The following is a 21185-nucleotide window of genomic DNA, read 5'->3' as shown; positions in this document are numbered from 1 at the left end:
AGGGACAGACTGGAGGGTGACAGGTAAAGGGTATGGTTTTTCTTTTGGGGGTGATGAAAATGTAAAAGTGATTATGGTGCTGGTTGCACAACTCTATACAGATCTAAAACCTAAAAATCACCAAATTATACACTTGATGTGGGTAAAACTGTATGGTATATGAACTGTGTCTCAATAAAGCCGTTAGCAAAAAAAGTAAAATCCATTTTATTTAAATATTTTCAGTGTAAGGAAGACACAATAATACATCTGTAATACAGAATTCTCTCTTTAAGAAGATGTGATTTCCACACAGAAATCTTTCCAATACTGAAGATACATATTTATTGACCTGGAAAGAGTTCACAAAATGTTGTTACATTAAAAAAGAAAATTAAAAGCAATATGTAAAGTATATTTACATTCTTGTTCAAAACAAAAAAGTAAAACGAACACATAGAAAATATACAACAAAAGCTACCTCTAAGGGCGCCTGGGCGGCTCAGTCAGCAGTGGGTTAAGGGTCTGACTCTTGATTTCCGGCTCAGATCATCATCTCACACTGGGCTGGGTGTGGAGCCTGCTAAAGATTCTCTTTCCCTCTCCCTCTGCCACCTCCCGCCCCCCAGCCTAACAAGCAAGAACCGATAAGGGGAGCAAGGACTCCCACTCCAGGTGCTTACCCGTTGATGGTGGATGCCATGAACACAAGGTAGGGGCCCAGGAGGCTTTTCACCAGGGGCAGGGGGATGGCGGCGGCTTCATCGATCACAACGAGCTCAGCCTGGCCCAGTTTCACAGCATCTGCAGGATGTATATACTGCAGGGAGGAAGATTTCTATTATTACCTGGCCACCCAGTGCCATAGCTGCGGTCCCCATGACGCCTCATAAAGGCCACTCTGTCCTCTCTCGCTCCGTTCCCAGTTCTTTCTCCCATTCCTCCTTTCCACTTTTCCGTGGCAGGGCAAACCAGAATGAGCTTGGAGCCAGACATCTGGGTTCAGAAGTTCAACCACCAACTGTGTGCCCCTGAACAGGTCACTAACCCTCACGGCCTCAGACTCCTCTCCTGGAAAGTGAAGGAAATACCTATCTGACGGCTGCTTGAGAGAAAAATCGGGTAAATCTGGAAAAATGCCCTGGCTGGTGCCTGGCCTAGTACTCATAGATGGTGCTGCCCTCTCCTTTCTCTCTTCTGTCTCCTCATGCTCCCCCCCAGCCTGGCTCTGACTTTGCCCCAGAGGCGGCAAATGGGATGACATCACCATTCTCAAGCACCTGCTACACACTGGGTACCGCGCTTCTTGCGTGGATACTGTCATTAGGAAAACCAACTCTCCCCGCGCTGGTGAGGATGCTTCTAAGACGCCACCCCTTCCTAATACACACACTCACACACCCTTATTTATATTATTAGCATGGCCACCTGATGCCACAAAAAATTTGGCACCCTTATGCATACAAACCACCCCTTCAGTTTCTTCAGGGCTTCCTGCTATTTTTAAAGTTTGCTCAAGGCCATGAAGAGGGATTTTACAGGACAGGAAACCTGAACAGCCAATTAACATAAACAAAGACACTCAACCTCACTAGTAGTCAGTGCAATGCCAAAGACAACAAGGAGATCCCATTTCACATACAGGTAGGTAAAAATTAAATAGCAATAAAACACCCAGTGCTGATGAGAACTTGAAGAAACAAAACTTAAAAAAAAAAAAAATGCTGTTGGGAAGGCAAACAGGTACACTTTTTAGAAGGAGAATCTGGCAAAATCCAAGAGAGCTGGAAATCTATTCATACCCTAAAAACCGAGAGCTCCCCTCATCCACCCCTAGAACATCAATAAATGGTAATATAAACATAGAGTGCTTAAACTCAACCCAAGCCACAAGCTTCAATCTTGGACAAATCTTGAAAACAAATGCTGAGTAAGAAAGGCAGGCTGAAAAAGGACAAGTACAGTATGTTACCATTTATGGAGGCATAATTACATAGTAAAACACAAACATGTGAATCAGAAGGAAATCCCAATCCAGAGTAGAGCTACCTATAGGGAGGGGCAGAAGAAGGGAATGTGATGCGGAGGGGTAGAAGAGGGGCTTCAACTGTGTCTGTGATGCTTTCAGTCTTTAAAACAAAACTAAAAAGGACTTTTAAAATACAAAAGAAACACAGCAAACAACAAAATGTCAACATTTCTAAGGCTTAAGTGCTGGGTATCTGAGTGTTCCACTGATCTCTGCACTTTTCTGAAGTATTTCATTACAAGATCATCTAACTGCTTTGCTGGAAGCTGAATGATAGGTCAGGGAGACAGCAACTCCACTTAGTTAGAACAGCGGAACACACACCCTCGGCTGGGCCCCATGTCTTGGGACTCTTAAGGGGAAAAACTAAACAAGCACCTCATAAAAGCAGCAGAAAGCAGCCCCCTGAAGAGGCGCAGCTGACTTTAATCTAATGTTTGTCTTTTTCTCAATTTCCAGCAAGGAAGAGGAGGCTTCCAAGGGACACAAATGGAGCCTCATGAAGTCAGGTCACCTCTTCTGGGCTTAAACTCCAGTCTGGAGACAAAGGGACTCTGGCAATACAAGCAGGTCTCTAATTACAAATCCAAGGAGCAGCAGGGCTGAGCCTGGGCATTTCAGAGAAAAGTGTTCCTTCCTTGGTTTGTGTACTTTTGAGTTTTAACAGGTCGCCGCACTCTCCCTGCGGCCTCCTGCCCTCCACCTCACCCCACCCCGCCATCTGTACCCCCCCCCCCACCTCAGCCAAGGGCGTCAGGCAAAAGTGGAAGAAACTAAAGAATGAAGAGATTCTAGAAAGAGACCTAGTAAGAAAAAATTAAGCTCCTTAGATCAAAAGTATAAACACTTACCATTATTTACAATCTGGACCTTTGATAAAAGAAATACCTCCCTGACAGGCATACATACATATGCTTTAACGAGCATAAAGGTCAAAGACATAAACTGCCAAGTGTGCCTGGCCCATTTCCCACCCCGACCCAAGTCCGAAAATAATCGATGAGCCTCCTCCGCTAGGAGCCCAGCGGCTCCCATCCTTTCTGCAAGCCTGTCACACTGATGCTTCTCTACAACTGAACAAAATTGCAGCCTTTGGACAAGTGCAAGCCATTCAGGCCTCCAGAGCACTGGAGATTTATAGAGCTTTCAGGGAAACACTGTTTAAAAAGGAAAATAGGCCACTGGCTAAACCACAAAGATTCAGAGTACATCTTGCAAAGTTCTTTTTTTCTTTTAAATGGAGAGATTATTGTTCTAGTTACAGATGCACCATTTCAAAACCTGCTGTAACCCAGCAAAATGAGAACTGATGTCAGAACAGTGACTGTATTTCTTCTAGCTGATTAGCATACTCACAAATACACTTACTCAATTTTCAAGGTATAAAACTACAACTTTCCATTCTGGCTACATACATTATTTGTTAGTTTGCTTGAATGTCTTCGTTGAGAAGAGGCTGAAAATCTGGACCGGGTTTATCATAAAACAACACTGTATACAAGACATGCAATTACACAGGACATAAAATGATGTGAAATTACTGTATTTAAATACAGCAGGACACTGGCCCCACTTAGCAGGGTTTTAGAATGAGCCTCACCTGAATGGTCTGTCTGTGTTCTCGGAATACATTCACTCTGATCACTGCTTTGTTAAATTCAGGATTGAGAGACTGAATAATCTCATAATCCAGATGCTCCTGATGGAAAGAGAGTCAAACCAATGACAAACTTTAGAAACAAGCTTTAGAAGTGAAAATTAAAGTAAGCAGGCATCCCAAAGATTTTACCTAGATTAAACCCAGCTCTGAATCAATGGGAGTTCTTTTCTAATTCCCTACCTGATACTGCAGAGCGTCAAATCCTTTAAATACAAATTCAAAAAGAGTGTGGAGGTTATCAGGGCTTGGGGAGGTAACAAAGATATTGGAGTACCTATTGAACAAAAGAAGAGAACTTTTATAAGTCATTAGGAAATCCAAGAGACTTTTAGGGAACATTAAGAGGAAAGAAGAGATTTTTGTTCGCCCTATCACACAGGCGATAACCAGAGATAATGGCAGGAAAAAAGAACACTTTTTAGGGAGGAAAAGTAAAGCAACTCCAGTTTTGAGGATATTTTTCCTCCCAAACTAACGAAAACACATTAACAACTTGAAGGTAGTATGTCCTGGCAATTAGCTACGACATCTGTGAAGGCACACTGCCCAAAGGTGCCTGGACACAACGCCCTCAGTGTGCAGAGCCAGCATGCTGCTTCCCAAGCCTGTGTCCTGGGACAAGAGGGTGGCTTCACAGTCATCACTGGCTGTGTTGAGAGGGTTCCAAACTGTGAGGCCAGATAGCTCAATCAGTGCTCAGGCCAAGGCCACAGTGAACCTGCAGGGGACCCCTGTTCAGTGTAAAGGATGCTAACGGCTAAGGTGTTGATTGGTACCACTGGAGCAGCAGGGACAAGAGACAAGTCAGGGCTTCGGCTCAGCCCCAGCACTACCAGCACTGACTTGCTGGGGGACCTTGAGTGAGTCACTGAAACTCCCTGAGCCTAGGTTGACCCATCTGTGAAATGCTTACGGAGCTGTTAGGAGCACCAAGGAAGATAACGCATATGAGGACATGGTAAATTCTAGATCCATTATTTCTGACTGCGAAGTTGGAAGTACACACTCTTCTGGCAACTGCATAAATCTTCCACCCAGGACAAAAAACACTCAAATGTAGATCCTCAAAAGCAAACAAGATTTTCTACTGATCAAAATCATTCAAATGCCAAACCTGTACTTTTCGCAGTTGGCAAACATGGTCATACACATTCCCATCTCCTGAAGAGTTTTAACGTTTCTTACCCCCATTTCTTTGCTTTTCTATGTCTGTCCAACTTTCTGTGTGTATCTGTTCAACTTTAAATATTGATCGCGAAGGTCCTGGTGTATGTGTCCACGTGTACCTGCACACATATATGTGCCCCATGGGGCTGGGGCTGGGGCTGGGGCTGGGCGTGCTTGGGGGAAACGGTATTGCTGTTTTCCAGACCAGAACCCATGACCTACGGAAATCACACAGGAGCCTGCACAGACCCAGGAACAGTTTCCTAGTCCCCTGACCCCTATCCTGCACATTTCTCCCTGAGAGCTCAGAATTCCCAAAGAGGGGGAATCAGACCTCCTTACCCAAAAGCCACTGCCCCAGCAATAGCCAATCCCAGGGCTGCAGACTTCCCCCTTCCTCGGGCAGCCGTGAGCGCAACAGTACTCCTCAGGGTCTTTTCAGAGATCCCCTCAATGAACTTCAAGACAGCTTTGGCCTGTGAAAAGAGAACCCTATCAGGTGAGCTTTGAGAAAGACCAAGTTTCAGCCATCTACTACTACCACTGTGGAGAAGCTGAGGCTAAATCAAAGTGGGGGCAGTTCCTGCAGGAGGCAAGGCTCAGCACTCGGGCTTCTCACTGCCTGGTCATCTCCTCTCAGGCCCAAGGCTTTAAATGCCCCTCAGATGCTGGTAACACCCCATTCATGTCTCTGGTCCAGACCTCTTCCCCACCCATCAAACTCCTGTATACACGCAACTGCCCCTGTGTGTCTACCCTTGTACATCAGACAGGCTTCTCTGACTGACCTGAGGGGAACCCAGTGTCCCCCCTCCAGCCTCCTCCATCTACAGTCTTCCCCTTGTCAGTTAACTGTCCAACTGATTAAGCCAAAAGCCTTCTCCATTTTCTCCCCACACTTGACTCACCAGCAAAGCCCATCAGCGCTACCTTCAAAATATGTATAAATCCTACCATTCCTCACCAGTGCCATCCTCTACCGGGCTGGTTGAAGCCACTATCCCGAATCCTCCTCTTACTACAGTAGGCTCCTAGTTAGTCTTTCGGCTTCCCTTTTGTTCCCCTACAGTCTAGACTCAACAGAGCAGAGGGATCTTTTTTAAAATTCAGCCTAAGAATCCCTCCGGCAGCCGGGCTGAGACACTGTGCATGTGAAACCCTCCACGGCACCCACCTCTCAGAGAGTAAGGCCAAGCCCTCAGGGTCACGTGACTGTGCCGTGTGACCTCTGTCATCTCCTCCTACTCTCATCTGCTCACTCTGCTTCACCCCCGGCGGCCTCCTTGCTGGTCCTCGAGTACCCCAGGCAGACTCCTACCTCGGGCCTATGCAGACGGTGGCCCCTCTGCCAGAAGCACTCTCCCCAGTGGCCCCATGGCTCATTTCCCCAACTCCTTCCAGGCTTTGCTTGAGGATCACCTTCTAAACAAAGCCTCCCAGAGCCGCAGCCTCTACCTATTTCCTGCACCCCCGACCCCTCTTTGATGCCCTGTGTCCACACTGCACACAGCACCTTCTACTACACTTCAGGATGGGCGGGTTTCCTTGACTCACGGTCAGTCTCATGCCACCAGAACGTAAGCCCCACGAAGCAGGTGTGCCCCTCCTTCTTACTGTTGAGCCCAGTGCCTAGGGTCGTGTCAGGCACCTAAGAGAGCAGGCACTGAGTGAGAGGAGAAACCACAACACTACTTAGGGGCCAAACTCTACTACCCGACTGGCATCTGCCCTGGGAACAGGCCACCAAGACTGGGAAGAAGACCAGATGGTCCAGCCTGGCCTGTCAGGTCCTGAAGTTGCCTTATACACCCAGGCAGCAACACTAAGAAGACACTGAAGAGACATAAGCCCAGGCAAATGGAAGGGAAGGAAGGGGAAGAGCTCCAGGAAGCCAGAGTCTCTCCAGAGGAAACAGTCAGGGGATCCAGGCCCAGCTCATCTTAACGTGGCCTTTGTTGAACACCATGTTTTGCCCTTTTGTTGTTTAGAGAAGTTTTAAACTCCGACAAAACATAACCAGAAAAAATCCACTATTAAAAAAGAAGAGTAAGAATAGAAGAGTAAGAAATCTGAACTGAAAACGCATTCTAAAATAATTTGCTAAAATGAAAAACCAATACACAAACTAATTTACAAAACAAAAAGACCCAGATGACCAGTAATTATATGATAAAGTGCCTGCTTCTCTCATAATTAAAGCAATACAAACAAAAACAGGGATCCTGTGTTCCCACAGCACATTGGTAGGCTTGGAAGTTTAACTGTAGCCAACGCTGGCAAGGCATACGGAAAAGGGCATTTTCACACCCTGTTGCTGGTTCCACAAACTGGCACGACACCTATTTTAATGCACACACAATCTAATCCAGCAACTCTTCTGGGAAAAAAACTTATCCCAGAGATAATGCGTATCTGTAAGAAGATCCTAACAGCACAGTTTATAACAGCAAAAAAACTGCAACCAACCAACCCAATGCCTAATAGGGGATCACTTACACTGTACAGTGTAACCCCTCCACGTATTTTTAAAGTATCCATTTGTATGCGTAGACAAAGGTCCAGAAGTATCCAAAATAAACTGTTAATGGCAGTTGTCTCTACAGAGCGGGACTGCCAAGTAGAAACACCATTTTCCATTTTTAACGAACACTCTTTCACACTCAGTGTTTTTTTTTCTACGTATTTTCTTATAACACTCCTGCTGCTTTTACAGCTTCTCCCTCTTCTGCCCTTTCTCCATCCTCTTGCATTTCCTCTGACAAAGAATATCCCAGACTGGATTCAAAGCCACCTAAAGCCCGCAGCCTCTGCATAGAGAGCTATGTGGCTGATAATTCTATTTCTAGAATGAACAAGGGAATCAGCCTGTTGGGATTCTGCCCCAAGTGGGACGTGTCACTGCAGCTGTTTTCCATCATGAGGGAAGAGTCCAGTGCCAAGAGGCTCACGATCAGAATCCTGAACACACCTGACAAAGTGAAGGCTTCTGGGCACTGCCCGGTCAGCTCTGCTCACCCCAGGAACCAGGAGAGAATCCGAGTTTACCAGCCCTGGCCACCTCCGTGAGCACAGAAATGCACTCTGGAAGCTCCCACCCAGTCTGTTATCTGTACCTACAGATCAGGTCCATCCCACCCTGGAGGGCCTTATCAGGCCTCACTCTGGAACTAGAGTAAGTACAAGGGGCCTCAGGCTCTCCTCTCACTTCTATGCAAGGCGTAGGCCAAAACCTTCATGTCATCAAAACTGAACTGAAATGGAGTAATACAGATGCATCACCCTCTCTTGGAAAAAGCACTGGGGGCTCCTCTTTAAATTACATCCATCTTCCCCCCAGACCCTCTACTCAGGGAATTAATGACCTGGGGTGAAGGGGGACATAATCTCTGGACTTTCCATGAATGCAGATGACAGAGACTAGCCCTGGTGTTGCTGCAGGGGTTCAAGCAAGAGAAAAGGTCCCTTCCCCAAGGAGGATCCAAATCCTCACTTGTCCTAACTTGGCTTCCGCTGCTTTCTGCATGTTCTATTTTACCTCTGCCCTGTCTATACTGGAACAGGGAAGTTCGGAACACCACACTCACCTGGTCTAGGGTCTTGCAGCAATCCACCAACACGCCCACGGGCTGGGTGTCCTGCAAGCTCTCCTTCAACTCCTTCAGCTCCAGATCAGAAGGACCAAGACTCTCATCCTACCAGAGAGGAGAGAACAAGGTCTGCCACTGCCACGAGAGGGTCCACACAAAAAACACGGCCTCACCCAGATTCCTGGACCCCTGGCTGACTCACCGGGGTCTGGGGAGGTAGGGCCTCAATGCTGGCAGCGTGGGAGGAGATGGGCAGGATGCTGAGCTGGTCATCGATGACAAGACACTTCTTACAAGAGGCCAGAGAGAGAATAAATCTGAGGAAGAAAACCGTAATGAGGCGTTGGGGGGAGGGGCTGATACACGATAAAGGTGTGGCTTTTCTTGAGGAAAATGATTTGATGCCCACACGTCTCTAAGAAAGCTAGAAAGAGCTAAAACCCAGCTGGAGAGCAGGGTAAGAGGACTCTGAGCCTCGTCTACCAGGCACCTGAACACATTCTATACGGCAAACAAGAAAACCCAGAACTCTCTCTCTCGAGACGGGTTACAAGCATTCCTACTGTGCACAACTGAGTCATAGGGCCCTTCCCACACCTCTGAGGCTCACCCTTTGAGGACTGAGCTGTCTCAGGCCATCCTTAAATGGGGAATTCCTACCCCACTCCACAAATGATCACCAGTCACAAATTTACCTTCTGCCACAAAGGAAGAAAAAACAAAGAAAAGGGAGAAGAAAGCTGCCTCAAGAAATGTAACACAGACATTCCCATGTGCAGGAAAACATGTGTTTGGCTAGAGAAGTCAAACTTCTCCCACAGGTGCAAGAAGAGAACCTCACACGCTACTTTCACAGGCTTCCATTCTATCCAGCAGCACACGGCCGCCCCCCCGGCTTACTCCATCTACTAAATGAAAACACCAGAGAGGATTCAAACTGGAAAGGCCCCAAGCTTCACCGAGGCCAGGATTTCTAAACCTCAGCACCAGCAATATTTCAGACCAGATGATTCTTGGTTGTGGGATTGTTCTGTACATTTTAGGCTATTTAGCAGCACCCCTGGCCTCTACTCACTAGATGCCAGTAGCGTCCCCCCAACTCCCTCCCCCCAAGTCATGACAAGCAAAAGGTTTCCAGGCATCGCCAAATGTCCCCAGGGAGCAAGACTGCTGTAGATGAGGACCACTGATCCAGGCCACAGCTTCTTCATGTGTTTCACAGCCTGCTAACTGATGCTCCCTAAAAAAAGGCTCTATGGTCAAATAAATCTGGGAAACAATCAGTTAAATAGATCCCTGCTGTTGCAACACTTTTTGGAGACTACAACAGGCTAACGTGAATCTTCACATAGGAAAAACTGTATCAGCGTTTCCCAGACGTATCTAGCAGAAACCCTTTTGACATAAAGTCCCTCGTAAAATACTGGTGTTCTGTGAAACACATTTTGGGAAACAGTGATCCAGACAAATCACCCCTTTGACAGATGAGTAAGCTAAAAGCCAGAGAGGAGAGTGACTTGGTTCAGGCCCCAGCTCCCCACTCACTTTCGCTGCTTCCAGTTGGCTTCACCACCACCACTGCTGTCAGGAATCTCACCATTTTGGACCCCTGTGCTACCTTCCCTCAGACAAAAGCACCGCTTTCATCTGGGTCCAAGACAAAAATATTCTCTGCACCGCGGCTCCCCACAATTAAGGACCCGAGAAATGTGCTTCAGACCTACCTCTCGTTAAACCGTCCCACTACATCCTGATGGGCCTCCGTCCTGTATCTTGAATGCACGTCCTGAAAGAGACAACATCTGTGAACACAGACATCCCAACAGCGCTGCGGCTCGCGGTCCAAATGTGAAGCAGCTTTATCAAGCAAGCCTGGGATAAGGAGGCGCCAGAGCGACTGCTGGAAACCCACTCCTCCAGAACCTGCTGTGCTGAACAGCCCAGCTGCTATTTGCTGGAACTGGGATGGATCATCAAATGCTAAAGGTAATGTTTTTTATTACAACAAACATCCCCTCACCTCGGCTTTGACTTTTTCCACATTTTATCCAGCATCATAAAATGTGTTCATTCATTCAATAAAACACACATACCAACCGTGAACCAGACATGCCGGGTATACACCGGTATTCAATAAAGCAGGACCTCTGTTCTCATGGAGCCTACAGTCTAACGGTCGGAGGGAAACGAGTAAAAAAAAAAAAAAAAAATCTGGCAAATGCTCCAAATGAAAAACAATGTGCAGTGACAGCAAATGGCAGGAGTGTGGCTACTTACGTGGTGTACCTCTGAGGTGAGAAGCAGGCAGCAGGGAAAAGGGGGAAGAAGGACAAACAAACTGATGTGGGCAAAAAGTCATTCATTCATTCACAAGTATTTAGCGAGTGCTTACTAAACACCAGGCACTCTTCCAGAATCAGGGAATGCACCAGTGAGGAAAACTAAGTCCCTAACCTCATGAAGTTTACAGACCAGCACAGGGAGGCAGGCAACAAACAAATAAATATGTAACTTTAGGTAGCTGGCAGATGCTGTGAAGGAAAATCAAGCAGGTCAAGGAGTGACAGACAGTCTGTCCCACAGAGGAGGGGGTATGTGGGCAGGGACACGAATGCAGTGAGAAGCGGGCTGTGCAGATATCCCAATGGCAACAGCAAGTGCACAGGCCATGAGGTGAGAGCATACTGAGCATGTCTGAGGGCCCCTGAGGAAGCCAGAGGGGCTATAGGAGAAGCGGTGATGGGAAGCAGCTACTAAGATCTGTGGAAAAGTCCATGTCCCCGCATAAACGCAGCTTGTGAAACCCTGAGGCCAATTCTAACACCATTCCTGAGCAGGGCCACAGGCCTGTGACTAAAACCTGTCACAAGGAACATGCAAATGGCAATACTGATGGGGTCGCAGACTAGCTGTGAATCCACAGAGACATATTCCCACTCCTAACCATGTCCTCAGCTTTGGGTGGAAACTACCCCTCTCACAGTCAAATCTCTTGCCAAACTGGGAGTGGAAGTGGCAAATGTTCCTTCGTTATCCATTAGCATGAGGACTGGTGGGCAAGTCTGTGCATGGTCCCTTTTTGGTAATCCAAAATGGGGGCACTGGCGTGGCTCTTTGCAGAATACCATTCCAGAAACGTAACTACCTAATAACTGCCACATACATGAATCTCACAGGTATAGAATTTACAAATACTTGCAAGGAAATATGAAATTCAGAGATGCCTGGGCACACTCAAGGTCACTGACTTTCTCTGCAGTGACGTTCTCATTACTTACAGTCAAAGAACTCCCAACCCAGACCTTGTGCTGACTGCTCACTAAAGCCGTTCAACAGGAATTTTTTTTTGTCTACTTCCTTATTTTGAGAGAAGAGGAAAGAGTACACACAAGCAGGGGAGGAGCAGAGAGAGGAGAGAGAATCTCAAGCAGGCTCCATGCTCAGTGCAGAGTCTGACATGGGGCTCGATCCCACAGTGAGATCATAACCTGAGCCAAAATCAAGAGTCGGCTGCTTGACCCACTGAGCCACCCAGGTGCCCCCTCCATAGGAACTCCTAAAAGAAAGTGGCAAACAGCAAAAACACACTTGATGTGAACCGCCACAACTCAGTTAAAAACCATATACCCACCATGGTCATTGTGTACAACTGCTTGAGCGAATTCATGGTCCGTAGGAGGATGACCACCAGCCCACCACCTTCCACTGTTTCCACAGTTCTGGCCAGTAAGTTTGGAGTTAAAGCTTCAAAATCCTGAAAGAAAGAGACCTCAAAAAGGGCTAGTCACACAAAGAGCACCCCCGGGGAAGTTTAACTAAATAAAAGGAGGGCTTCTGAACACGAACCCAAGACCACAGCCCTCACTCAACTCACCAGGAGGGGCCCACACACCTCCCTTTACTTAGGGGCACAGAAGAGAGCCCAGCACTGGGCAAGAGGTGTACCCGGTTTTGTATGACAAAAGTGTGTCTAATAACCTCACACAAGATCCTATCTGGGAAGAAATCCTCTCCAGTGATTTGCACTTGTATTTCACAAATACCTCACGTTCGTTTTCGGATGTGTTTACATAAAACCTATCTGACAAAACTCAAACTGCCCCACATGGGGGAGCCGCTGCCTCAAGGAGCCATCTTCACTGCACCTGGTAACAGTGGTGGCCTAAGAGCACTCACTACCAATCCGTGGCCAGGTGAGAAGCAGCGAAATGCTCCTTTCTAGTCTACAAGGTGGGATGCAAGCCAGCAGTATGGGACAAACAAGTGGAATGTAAGAAAAATAAACCAAAAACTTCCAATTCGTGATTTTTTTTCCCCTCATTCCTTTTTTTTTTTTTTCTTTCCAAGATTTTATTAAAATCCAGTTAGTATAAGGTTGGTTTCAGGAGCAGAATTTAGAGATTCTTCACTTACATGTAACACCCAGTGCTCATCCCAACAAGTGCCCTCTGAATGCCAAAACTATGCAATGCTTCAGGAAGCCGTGTGTCACCCTTGCACAGGGAGCGTGCTACTCCTCTCTGTGTCATTCCAGCTCTAGCATATGTGCTGCCAAGGCAAGCACTTTCCCCTCATTTCTTAACTTACCTTTCATAAGGTACAACTTAGGACATACGTAATCCTGGTACTACACGCAAATGATAAACACGCACCAAAACTGGGGACGGGGGCTTAAATGTGTTCTCCTTTCGGGGTGGAGGGGTTGGGGGGGTCACAGGTGTCCAAGAATCAAAGGATAAAACAGAGACCGCCAGAGCTGGAAACAAAAAAATGTGAAGTTTGTTCTGGCAAGACAAGAATACCAGAGAAGAAATGTACCAGGTAGTTCTCTGTGGAGGAAAAGTGAGGGGGTTTTAAGGACTACGCCCAGCCAGTTAAAACAGGTCCCACTGCTCCCTGCTCACCAAAGTCTTCGGCTACTTCCAGTTAGGATCTGGGAATCTGGGGTCCCTCTAAGTTCACAATACTTTCTTTCTCATCCTCAGCCGGTTAGAACCAGCCATGATGGAGCACCTGTGTCAGTTTTGGTATCTCTAGGTTAAGCGTCGCTTTAAGTGGAAAAGTTTATTTTTATATGGGGTGAGTTACCCAATTTGCTTTGGAAAGTGGCCAACTATTCCACTGATACTGCCTGGGGGAGGCTGTATGGGTCAATCTTTCTCCTTACTGTCCGCCTGTTCTTGAGGGGAGCCCTCCGCTCTCTGACGCCAGTCCCAAGCTGGAGCAAGCCACCTACCTGGAGAACGCACATGCCAAAGGTGTTGCCCAGGATCTTGTGGGTTTCATTGTAGTAGCAGTAGCGGATGTTTGTGGCCGCCACGAAGAGTTCAAAGGGGTCATCTTGCTTTATGTTCAACGTCCCATTCTTTATTTTCTTCTGTAGCTGTCGCATTCTTTTCTTCCGATGACTGCAATCACCCACCCACCCCAGGAGAGCCAGTTAACCAGAGAGGCTAAAGGGGTAGGAGCAGGGGACAGGCTCACTGATCACCCATCAAGACCTTCAGAGCCAGAAGGAACTCAGCTATCGCAGGGCCAACCCCCTCCGTTTAAAAGTGAAGGAAAGGGGCGCCTGGGTGGCGCAGTCGGTTAAGCGTCCGACTTCAGCCAGGTCACGATCTCGCGGTCCGTGAGTTCGAGCCCCGCGTCAGGCTCTGGGCTGATGGCTCAGAGCCTGGAGCCTGTTTCCAATTCTGTGTCTCCCTCTCTCTCTGCCCCTCCCCCGTTCATGGTCTGTCTCTCTCTGTCCCAAAAATAAATAAACATTGAAAAAAAAAAAATTTTTATAAAAAAAAATAAAATAAAATAAAAAAATAAAAGTGAAGGAAAGAGTAGAGAGGTTAAGAGGATGGGCCCGGAGCCAGGGGTGAGCCTGTGGGGGAATCCTACTGTGCTGCCCTGGCACCTTCCACAGATTCTCATCTTCAAAAGAAGGGTAACGAGAGTACCTAAACCTCCTATTTGGCTAGACCAGAGCTTGAAACCAACCTTGGTGGCCTCGTTACCTTAGTCTCAAGCCACAGCTTCTACTACACAGTACCGTTCCCCAGAAGACCTGGGAAAGGCAAGGTGGCTTTGAAATTTATCGTCAGGAATGAAAGAAGGACATCAGCTTTATTATTTTCACTATTTGGAAGAGTCCTCAGAGGTCGCAGCTCCCTAACAATCCCTGAAAAACGATGTCAGATAATCATTTCCTGGCATTTAATTAAGGAGCAGCAACTATAAATGGTATGGGACACTCAAAAGGCCCAACTTACCTGCTAAACCCCAGCTCTTTCTTATAACACCACAGCACTGAAGGCCGAGCCTTCACAGTTGCTTTGGACAACATGTGATGGAGTATGACCACCTGCCAAAGGAAAAAGTCACAGAATCTCATGGCCAAGAGAGACCTCAGAGACTGCCAGACCTCATTTTGACAGATCTGGAAAGTAAACAGAGGGCCAGGAGAGGGCAGTGCCCAGGCAGGGACTAGAAGCCCGGTCACACACTCTTAACCTTGCGCTCAGTCCACCCCTAGGTTCTCACAAGGCATTGTGTGTAGAGAAAAGCAGTCAAAGGGACCTTAATGTTATTATGTGCTGAAACCTCAGAGGAGCAGTAACAAGCTAACTGTGGGACAAGACACAAAGTCAGCCAGGAAGTGTTTACGAGGTCTCACCTGGTCCTTTCCTCGGTCTCCGACTACAACAAACAAAGACCTTTGCCTTTCAGCAACTCCATTCTCAATGAGAATCCGGATTCGGTTATCTACTTTCTTCCGATGCATGGTGAAAGACTATCACTGAAAGAGAGAGAAAGGAAACACAACTGGACATGAACGCCAGATTCTGGGTGAGGAACATTAGCTGGCAGCCTCTTGGGGGACCAGGAGCTATGCAAGGCACGGTGGGAAGTATCATTTTACTTAACCCTCAAACTGCTTCCTAGGGAACATGTCAGTCTCATTTTTAAAATTAGGGAACTGAGGCTTGGGAGGCAAAGAAAATGTTTCCTCAGCATGGAAGTCAGAAGGGACGCTGTATTTCATACTTCTATCAAGGATTTTAAAAAACTTGAAACAATGGTCCACAAAATAGAATGATTAAAATATATGATGGTATATTTGTGAGATAATAAGGCAGTTTTCAAAAAAGCCCCTTCAAAATCGTTTTCAGAAATTATCTAAGGATATGGATAAAGATGCTTATGAGAAGACTGACATCACAGAACAAAGCATGATACCATCTTTTAAACACATGTACATAACATGAAGGGAAAAAAAAAAACCTGAAAGAAAACACAAAAATGTAATTTTTGTGGATGGTGAGACTGCAGGTGGTTCTTACTTTCTTTTGTTTTTTTAGAGTTTTGTTTTTTTTATTCATATGCATTACTAATAAAGTCAGAGAAAGGAAATCAATGAATGTTACTGTGATGAAATGTGTCAACTGTCTCCTCAAAGGAGAGAAACCCGTACTGAAGCCTGTACGGACAGACCTTAAAGTTGGATTACGTACAATACGATAATGCATTATTACCACAATAAATACACCAAAGAAACATCAGGAATATCAATTATATTTCTACAACATTGAAGGAAGAATGACAGCCTACCTAGAAACTACAGAGCCTGCTGCATTCTAAATATAAAGTTCATTAATTGAACCTTAAGTGTGCCTTAACTGTCCTTCTACCCTCCAATCCAAATATGGATTTTAGCAGTCCTTTCTTAATATAAAACATTATGTTACAATCAATGGCTCCTTTTTTATAAGGAAAGGAGCAAGTATAAAGAATTCAAGTATTTTAAGGAAGGAATATGACAGGATTCACACTCAAATCTGCCCGACTCCAAAGCCTAAGCTCTTTCCAGCTCCCCACTCTGCCAAACTTGTCAGTTGAGGCCACATAGAGATCACACACAAATCAATCGATAACTAATTAGTAGGGACTGCTTTTTGCTCTAGTTACTGTGGGAGCCCCAGAAACAATACCAGACAAGACTTGACTTCAAGGAGCTTTCATTCTCCTTGCAGAGAATATTCAAGAGAAAGAGATAAGGGACAATTTGTCTAAAGACAGATAAAACTAGACGCAAAAATAACAGTACAGCCAATAGTCTGATGAAGGTCTGAGATTACCGTGGGCTGGAATTGCCATGGAAGGCTTAACGTAGGAAGAGGGCCTTGAAAGGAAAAGAAAGAGAACTATTCCTCATTCACTCGTCTATTTGTCTAACAAGTAAACACAGCATCTATGTGCCAGTCACCATTCTAGATGCATTAGCAAATGAAACAAGTCCTGAATGTGATTCCTGAAAAAAACAGTATAAACGAACGAGCTTAGACAAACAAATGAAAGCATGGGAGGATCTGGAATCAGACTGCCTCGGTTTAATGCCTAGCGCCAAAACCAGGAACCGCAGGCAAGCTCCGCGGAAAGCAAAAGTGTTGTCACCCCCCCACACACACACACACACATCCAGACCCCCAGCTAGAGTTCCCCAGAAGGTGGAGATGGAGCCACGCAACCCCGGAGAGCGCTCGAGAAGCACGCGGAGAGTGGCCGCCAATCGGGGAAGAGGAGCCTGTCATCTAGGAACGAGCGCCCGTGTGGGCCGGCAGTCGACGCGGGCCGAGCATTGGCAAGGATACAGAGCCTTCATCCTCGAGCCGGCCACCTCTGGTCCCAAGCAGGACACAGACACCGACCTTGGTACCCATCCCCAGCCATCCCGTCTTGGGTACCTGCACCCCGAACCCAGCGGATCCCAGCCAGCAGCCAAGCGGAAGCACGTGGGGAAACCCAATTACTCCAGAAGCCCAGAGGGAGCGGCGGGCTGCCCCTAGCGATGCCTGACCGCGCGCTCTCAGCGCTGGCCTCACTCCGCGACGCGCGTCCTGCTCAGGCACTGAAAGGCTCCATGTGCGCGAGCGCACTAACGGCGCGGTGCGGCGTGCGTGCGGGGACTTTCGGCAACCATGTCTCCGTGTGATGACGTCAGATGCCCGGGAGGCGGAGCTGCAGCCTACGTGGCCAGCACGGTTTTGGAATTTAGTCTCTGCTCCGAGTGGCACGGGTGCGATTTGCCTCTCGTATCAGAATCAAGATGCCCTGGCTCCGAGGGACAAAATAAGCGCTTGCCGCTGTGCTGGAGCGAGCCCGGGTTACCAGACAGGCCCAGGGCAGCACACGGTAAGGGGGTCCAAGGCTCTTAGTGTTTATCCTAGTTATACGAGACGACGGACTCCAGGGATCTGTGCGTAATTTTACCCTTTTATTTAAATAACTTCCCATTTTAACGTGACAAAATGAGGAAACTCGATCAGCAGACCTGTTTTATTCACTTGATCTTCCACACCTGAAGAAAGGGCCCTGTAGACCTGTCGGAAACTCTATTTCTACCCACCGGTGCGGGTACTTTGTAAATTCCCTTTAGGCCTAAACTGGACATCAAATGATGGCGCTCTTCTGAAAATCAGCTCTGGGGCTCTGCTCTTGTTAAATACTTCTTCCTCCCGCCCAGCTCCCAGGCGAACTCGCCCAAGCATATTACAAGCACCACCTTTATATTCTTATACTACAAGAACCACCTGTATATTCTTATACATTGTCTTTGGGCCAGATTGTTGAACTTCAAGTAAACAAATTCCAACTGCTTGCTTGACATTTCTTGAATACCTCAGATTCAAAATGTCTGAAGCTGAACTCCTTCCTCAAACCAAGACACTTCCAATTCCAGTGTAATCATCACTACTACCCATTTTTAGTCCAACACCCATCATTTTCATATTCGCTCAACAAATGTCAATATGCCAGACACCAGGGATAAAATGACCAAAATGTTTTTCACTTATAAAGTTTGCGTAATTCTGGGTAAGCTTTAAGTGCTATTAAGAAAAAACTGTCCAATAAGTAAAGTAACTAAGGATATGTTTTAGTGGTGGACATGGAAGGCCTCTGAGCTGATGACACTGGAGCAAACACCTGAATTTAGAAAGAATGAACGTTAAGAATATTTGAGTGAAAAGCCTTTGCATGCTTGAAGATCGACTAGTGAGCAAGAACAAAACGGTAGACAATTAGGCCAAATAATGAACGCACGTAGACCAAAATTTAGGATTTAATTCTAGGTATGATGGGAAAACCAGTGGAGTTTGGGGAACCAGGAAGTGACAAAACCTGACTTGTCCACAAAAATCACTGCAGGATGAGTAGAAAGAGAGCCATTATAAGCTACTGTGGTTACTTGCTCTAAGCTGGTAGTAGTGGTGGTCAGAAGTGTTAGATGATTCAGGATATATTTTCAAGGTAGAACTATGTGGATTTGGTTAAGGACTAGATCCAGGGTACAAAAGAAAGTATACCCAAAGTATTTGCCCTGAGCAAATGGATGAATGCAGGTTAATGAAGAGATTGATTTGGAACACTCAAGACTGGAGTAATTGGGGACCTAGGAATATTTAGGAGGAACTAAAATACTGATTGTATTCAAAGTCCTGGGATTAGATGGGATCGCCTAGGGAAGAATGTAGTTAGAGATCAGTCTCACAACTGAAGCCTGGATTACCCAGGAAAGGATACTGAGCACTAAGTGAGACAGGAAATATGTAGGATCCATTCACTACTGCCCTCCACTTTATGTTGTAATCATTTCTCTCACGGGCTATTCCCAATAGACATCTCTCGCCCTATACAGATTGTTCTCAAAACTGCATTGTGTATTCTTTAAATGGCAATTTTGTTAGGTGACCCACTATCCTTTACCCCACTCCTGGCCCCATACACACACAGCTTAGAAACCTTAGTTTCCAACTGTTCTTAAGAGACAAAACATGGAACGTAACTGTAAAGCCACCTGTAGTACTCTTTACCTGTTTTTCAGCCTCTAACTCTACTAAAACACATACTCCTACTTGACCAGATAGCTTTCTCAGTCCTGGAAGAGTGTGCCTTTCTTTGGATATGCTCTCTTCTCCACTTCTCTAATTACTCCTCATCCTTCAAGTCTTAGTTCAATTATCCCTTTCAACGAAGTCTTTCCCAGTCATTTTGACTAGGTCATAATTTATCGCAGTCATGGCCTTTATAGCTGTCAACTCTGTTGCTCCATCACGGCATTTGCTACATTTTTGTGTCACGACATCATTATCTTTGAACAGACTGCTCAGTGAAAGCAGGAACCACAGTGATTTTGTCACCACTGAATGCTTAGTGCTTGCCATTATGCTTGGCAAAGGGACACCCAAACTTGCCAAATAAAGCCTTGGTTCACTGGCTTAATACGGTGTCTCCCTAATATAAAGACAGTACTTAAAGCAGTACGTACAAGTAAGAATACACCAATAACTGCCTTTACTATTTACTAGATGAGGTGGTCTTTTCACGGCCTACATTCAATGAGCTCCTGACTGAAAGAAGGTGGTGGTAGTCTAGACTCTTGAGAAGACAAGGCTACCAGAGAGATTTTCTGTTAAGGTTTTTCCTCTCCTCTCACAAGTAGCACTTCAGAGCTTTGCTGGATACTATACACAACTAACGCAGACTTCACTCAAGGACAGTAAGAAATCAGATTTTAATATTTAATCTATGTAATTTAAGACATTCACTATTCTTTTCCAGTATTTTATAGAAGTCAGAATGGGAAAAGCCTTAACAACTTACTTTCATTTTCCTGATGGTTTGCCCTCCCCACTGACTGTACAGAAGGGATAAGCTTAAGGGCAATACTGATTCTTTGAATATAATTTATAGCCAAAGTGCTTAATAAGAACTCAAGTGGGATGAGGATCCAGGAACTTAAAAGATGAAATGAAGAAGGGTTTGAACTCAGTGCTTACCTGTATCTCAATCCCCTAATTAGATATATTACTGAAAATATAATGAACAGTACAAATTTCCTAAGACACTCAGGAGGCTGAATACTCAACTGCTTCTACATTTTATGAATTGTCAACAGAGCACTTCAGTTATTGGGCCTTCTGCAAATAAACACATTCTCATGCCTCCTATAAGTGGAAAAGTCTCCCACATAACAGTTGCATATATAGGAGACAAAAGAACTGTAGAAGCTAACTGATAAAAAATGTTTCAAAGGATATTTGTTTTAATATCAAGATACAGTGATTGCAAAACTCTTCCATATTCAGTAGGGATATTAAGATCTAGAAATAGAACTGCTCTAACCAAGGTCATCAATGACATTCTACCTTAAAGCTCTAAAATAGAAGTCTCATTATCCACATGAGATGATTGATATTGTGCATTTACAAAAGTACTTTATATGTGGAGTCTTACTATACCAAGAAGCTACAGTGACACACGTGACAGTCATTTCCTTGCAACTCTGCTAAAATATGCATTTGACCAAACAAAAGGTCTTCTGCAGGTAGGACAAGTATTCACATATTATACAGAACACTTAGTACCAAGACTCAGATCTTAGCGGGACTTTTTAAAAAGTTCTCTGCCTCATAACAAGGCACCTCCTTTAAAAAATATAGTCTGAATTGAGACATAAAAGCTTTACATTTAGACTGTGATAGAATGCCAAAAAAAAAAATTATACTATTTCAAAAAGAACGACTCTTTTAAAAACATACACAGAAATAATGAAACTACTAACACCTTTACACATTCACAACATCCACACTAATGCATAGAAGTTTGAAACCTAGAAAGCATTTCTCCCCCATCCCATCTCTGAACTGATTCATAGAGATCACTGTATGAAGAATCACTTATTTACTTCAATTTTAAATGTCATGAAATTATTTTC

At 45.6% G+C, this 21185-nt stretch overlaps 1 protein-coding gene and 1 non-coding gene across 4 annotated transcripts in view; both read right to left on the bottom strand.

The window, feature by feature from the left end:
- Window positions 1-20977, bottom strand: part of NAT10 (N-acetyltransferase 10) — a 38816-nt gene extending 17839 nt beyond the window's left edge. Inside the window, exons 1-12 of one of the 3 annotated variants that reach the window (XM_047824018.1) lie at window positions 17155-20977; window positions 15087-15209; window positions 14683-14774; window positions 13659-13830; window positions 12054-12176; window positions 10147-10208; window positions 8625-8739; window positions 8420-8527; window positions 5178-5311; window positions 3849-3942; window positions 3609-3707; window positions 663-799 (exon numbers count right to left, since the gene is read on the bottom strand). In XM_047824018.1, coding sequence (XP_047679974.1) covers window positions 663-799; window positions 3609-3707; window positions 3849-3942; window positions 5178-5311; window positions 8420-8527; window positions 8625-8739; window positions 10147-10208; window positions 12054-12176; window positions 13659-13830; window positions 14683-14774; window positions 15087-15194 — 1244 coding nt within the window. In that variant the 5' untranslated portion in view covers window positions 15195-15209; window positions 17155-20977. Of the gene's footprint in view, window positions 1-662; window positions 800-3608; window positions 3708-3848; window positions 3943-5177; window positions 5312-8419; window positions 8528-8624; window positions 8740-10146; window positions 10209-12053; window positions 13252-13658; window positions 13831-14682; window positions 14775-15086; window positions 15210-17154 lie in introns of those variants that run through there. The other 2 variants (XM_047824019.1, XM_047824020.1) reach the window with 2 other exon arrangements.
- Window positions 12880-12986, bottom strand: LOC125147240 (U6 spliceosomal RNA). The gene has a single exon (XR_007145078.1). It is a non-coding gene; the product is annotated as a U6 spliceosomal RNA (small nuclear RNA).
- Window positions 20978-21185: the final 208 nt, after the last annotated feature.

This window comes from Prionailurus viverrinus, chromosome D1 (genome assembly GCF_022837055.1).
Source record: "Prionailurus viverrinus isolate Anna chromosome D1, UM_Priviv_1.0, whole genome shotgun sequence".
NCBI lineage: Eukaryota > Metazoa > Chordata > Mammalia > Carnivora > Felidae > Prionailurus > Prionailurus viverrinus.
Note: the sequence above shows the minus strand (reverse complement) of the source record. Positions and strands in the feature narration are given on the sequence as shown.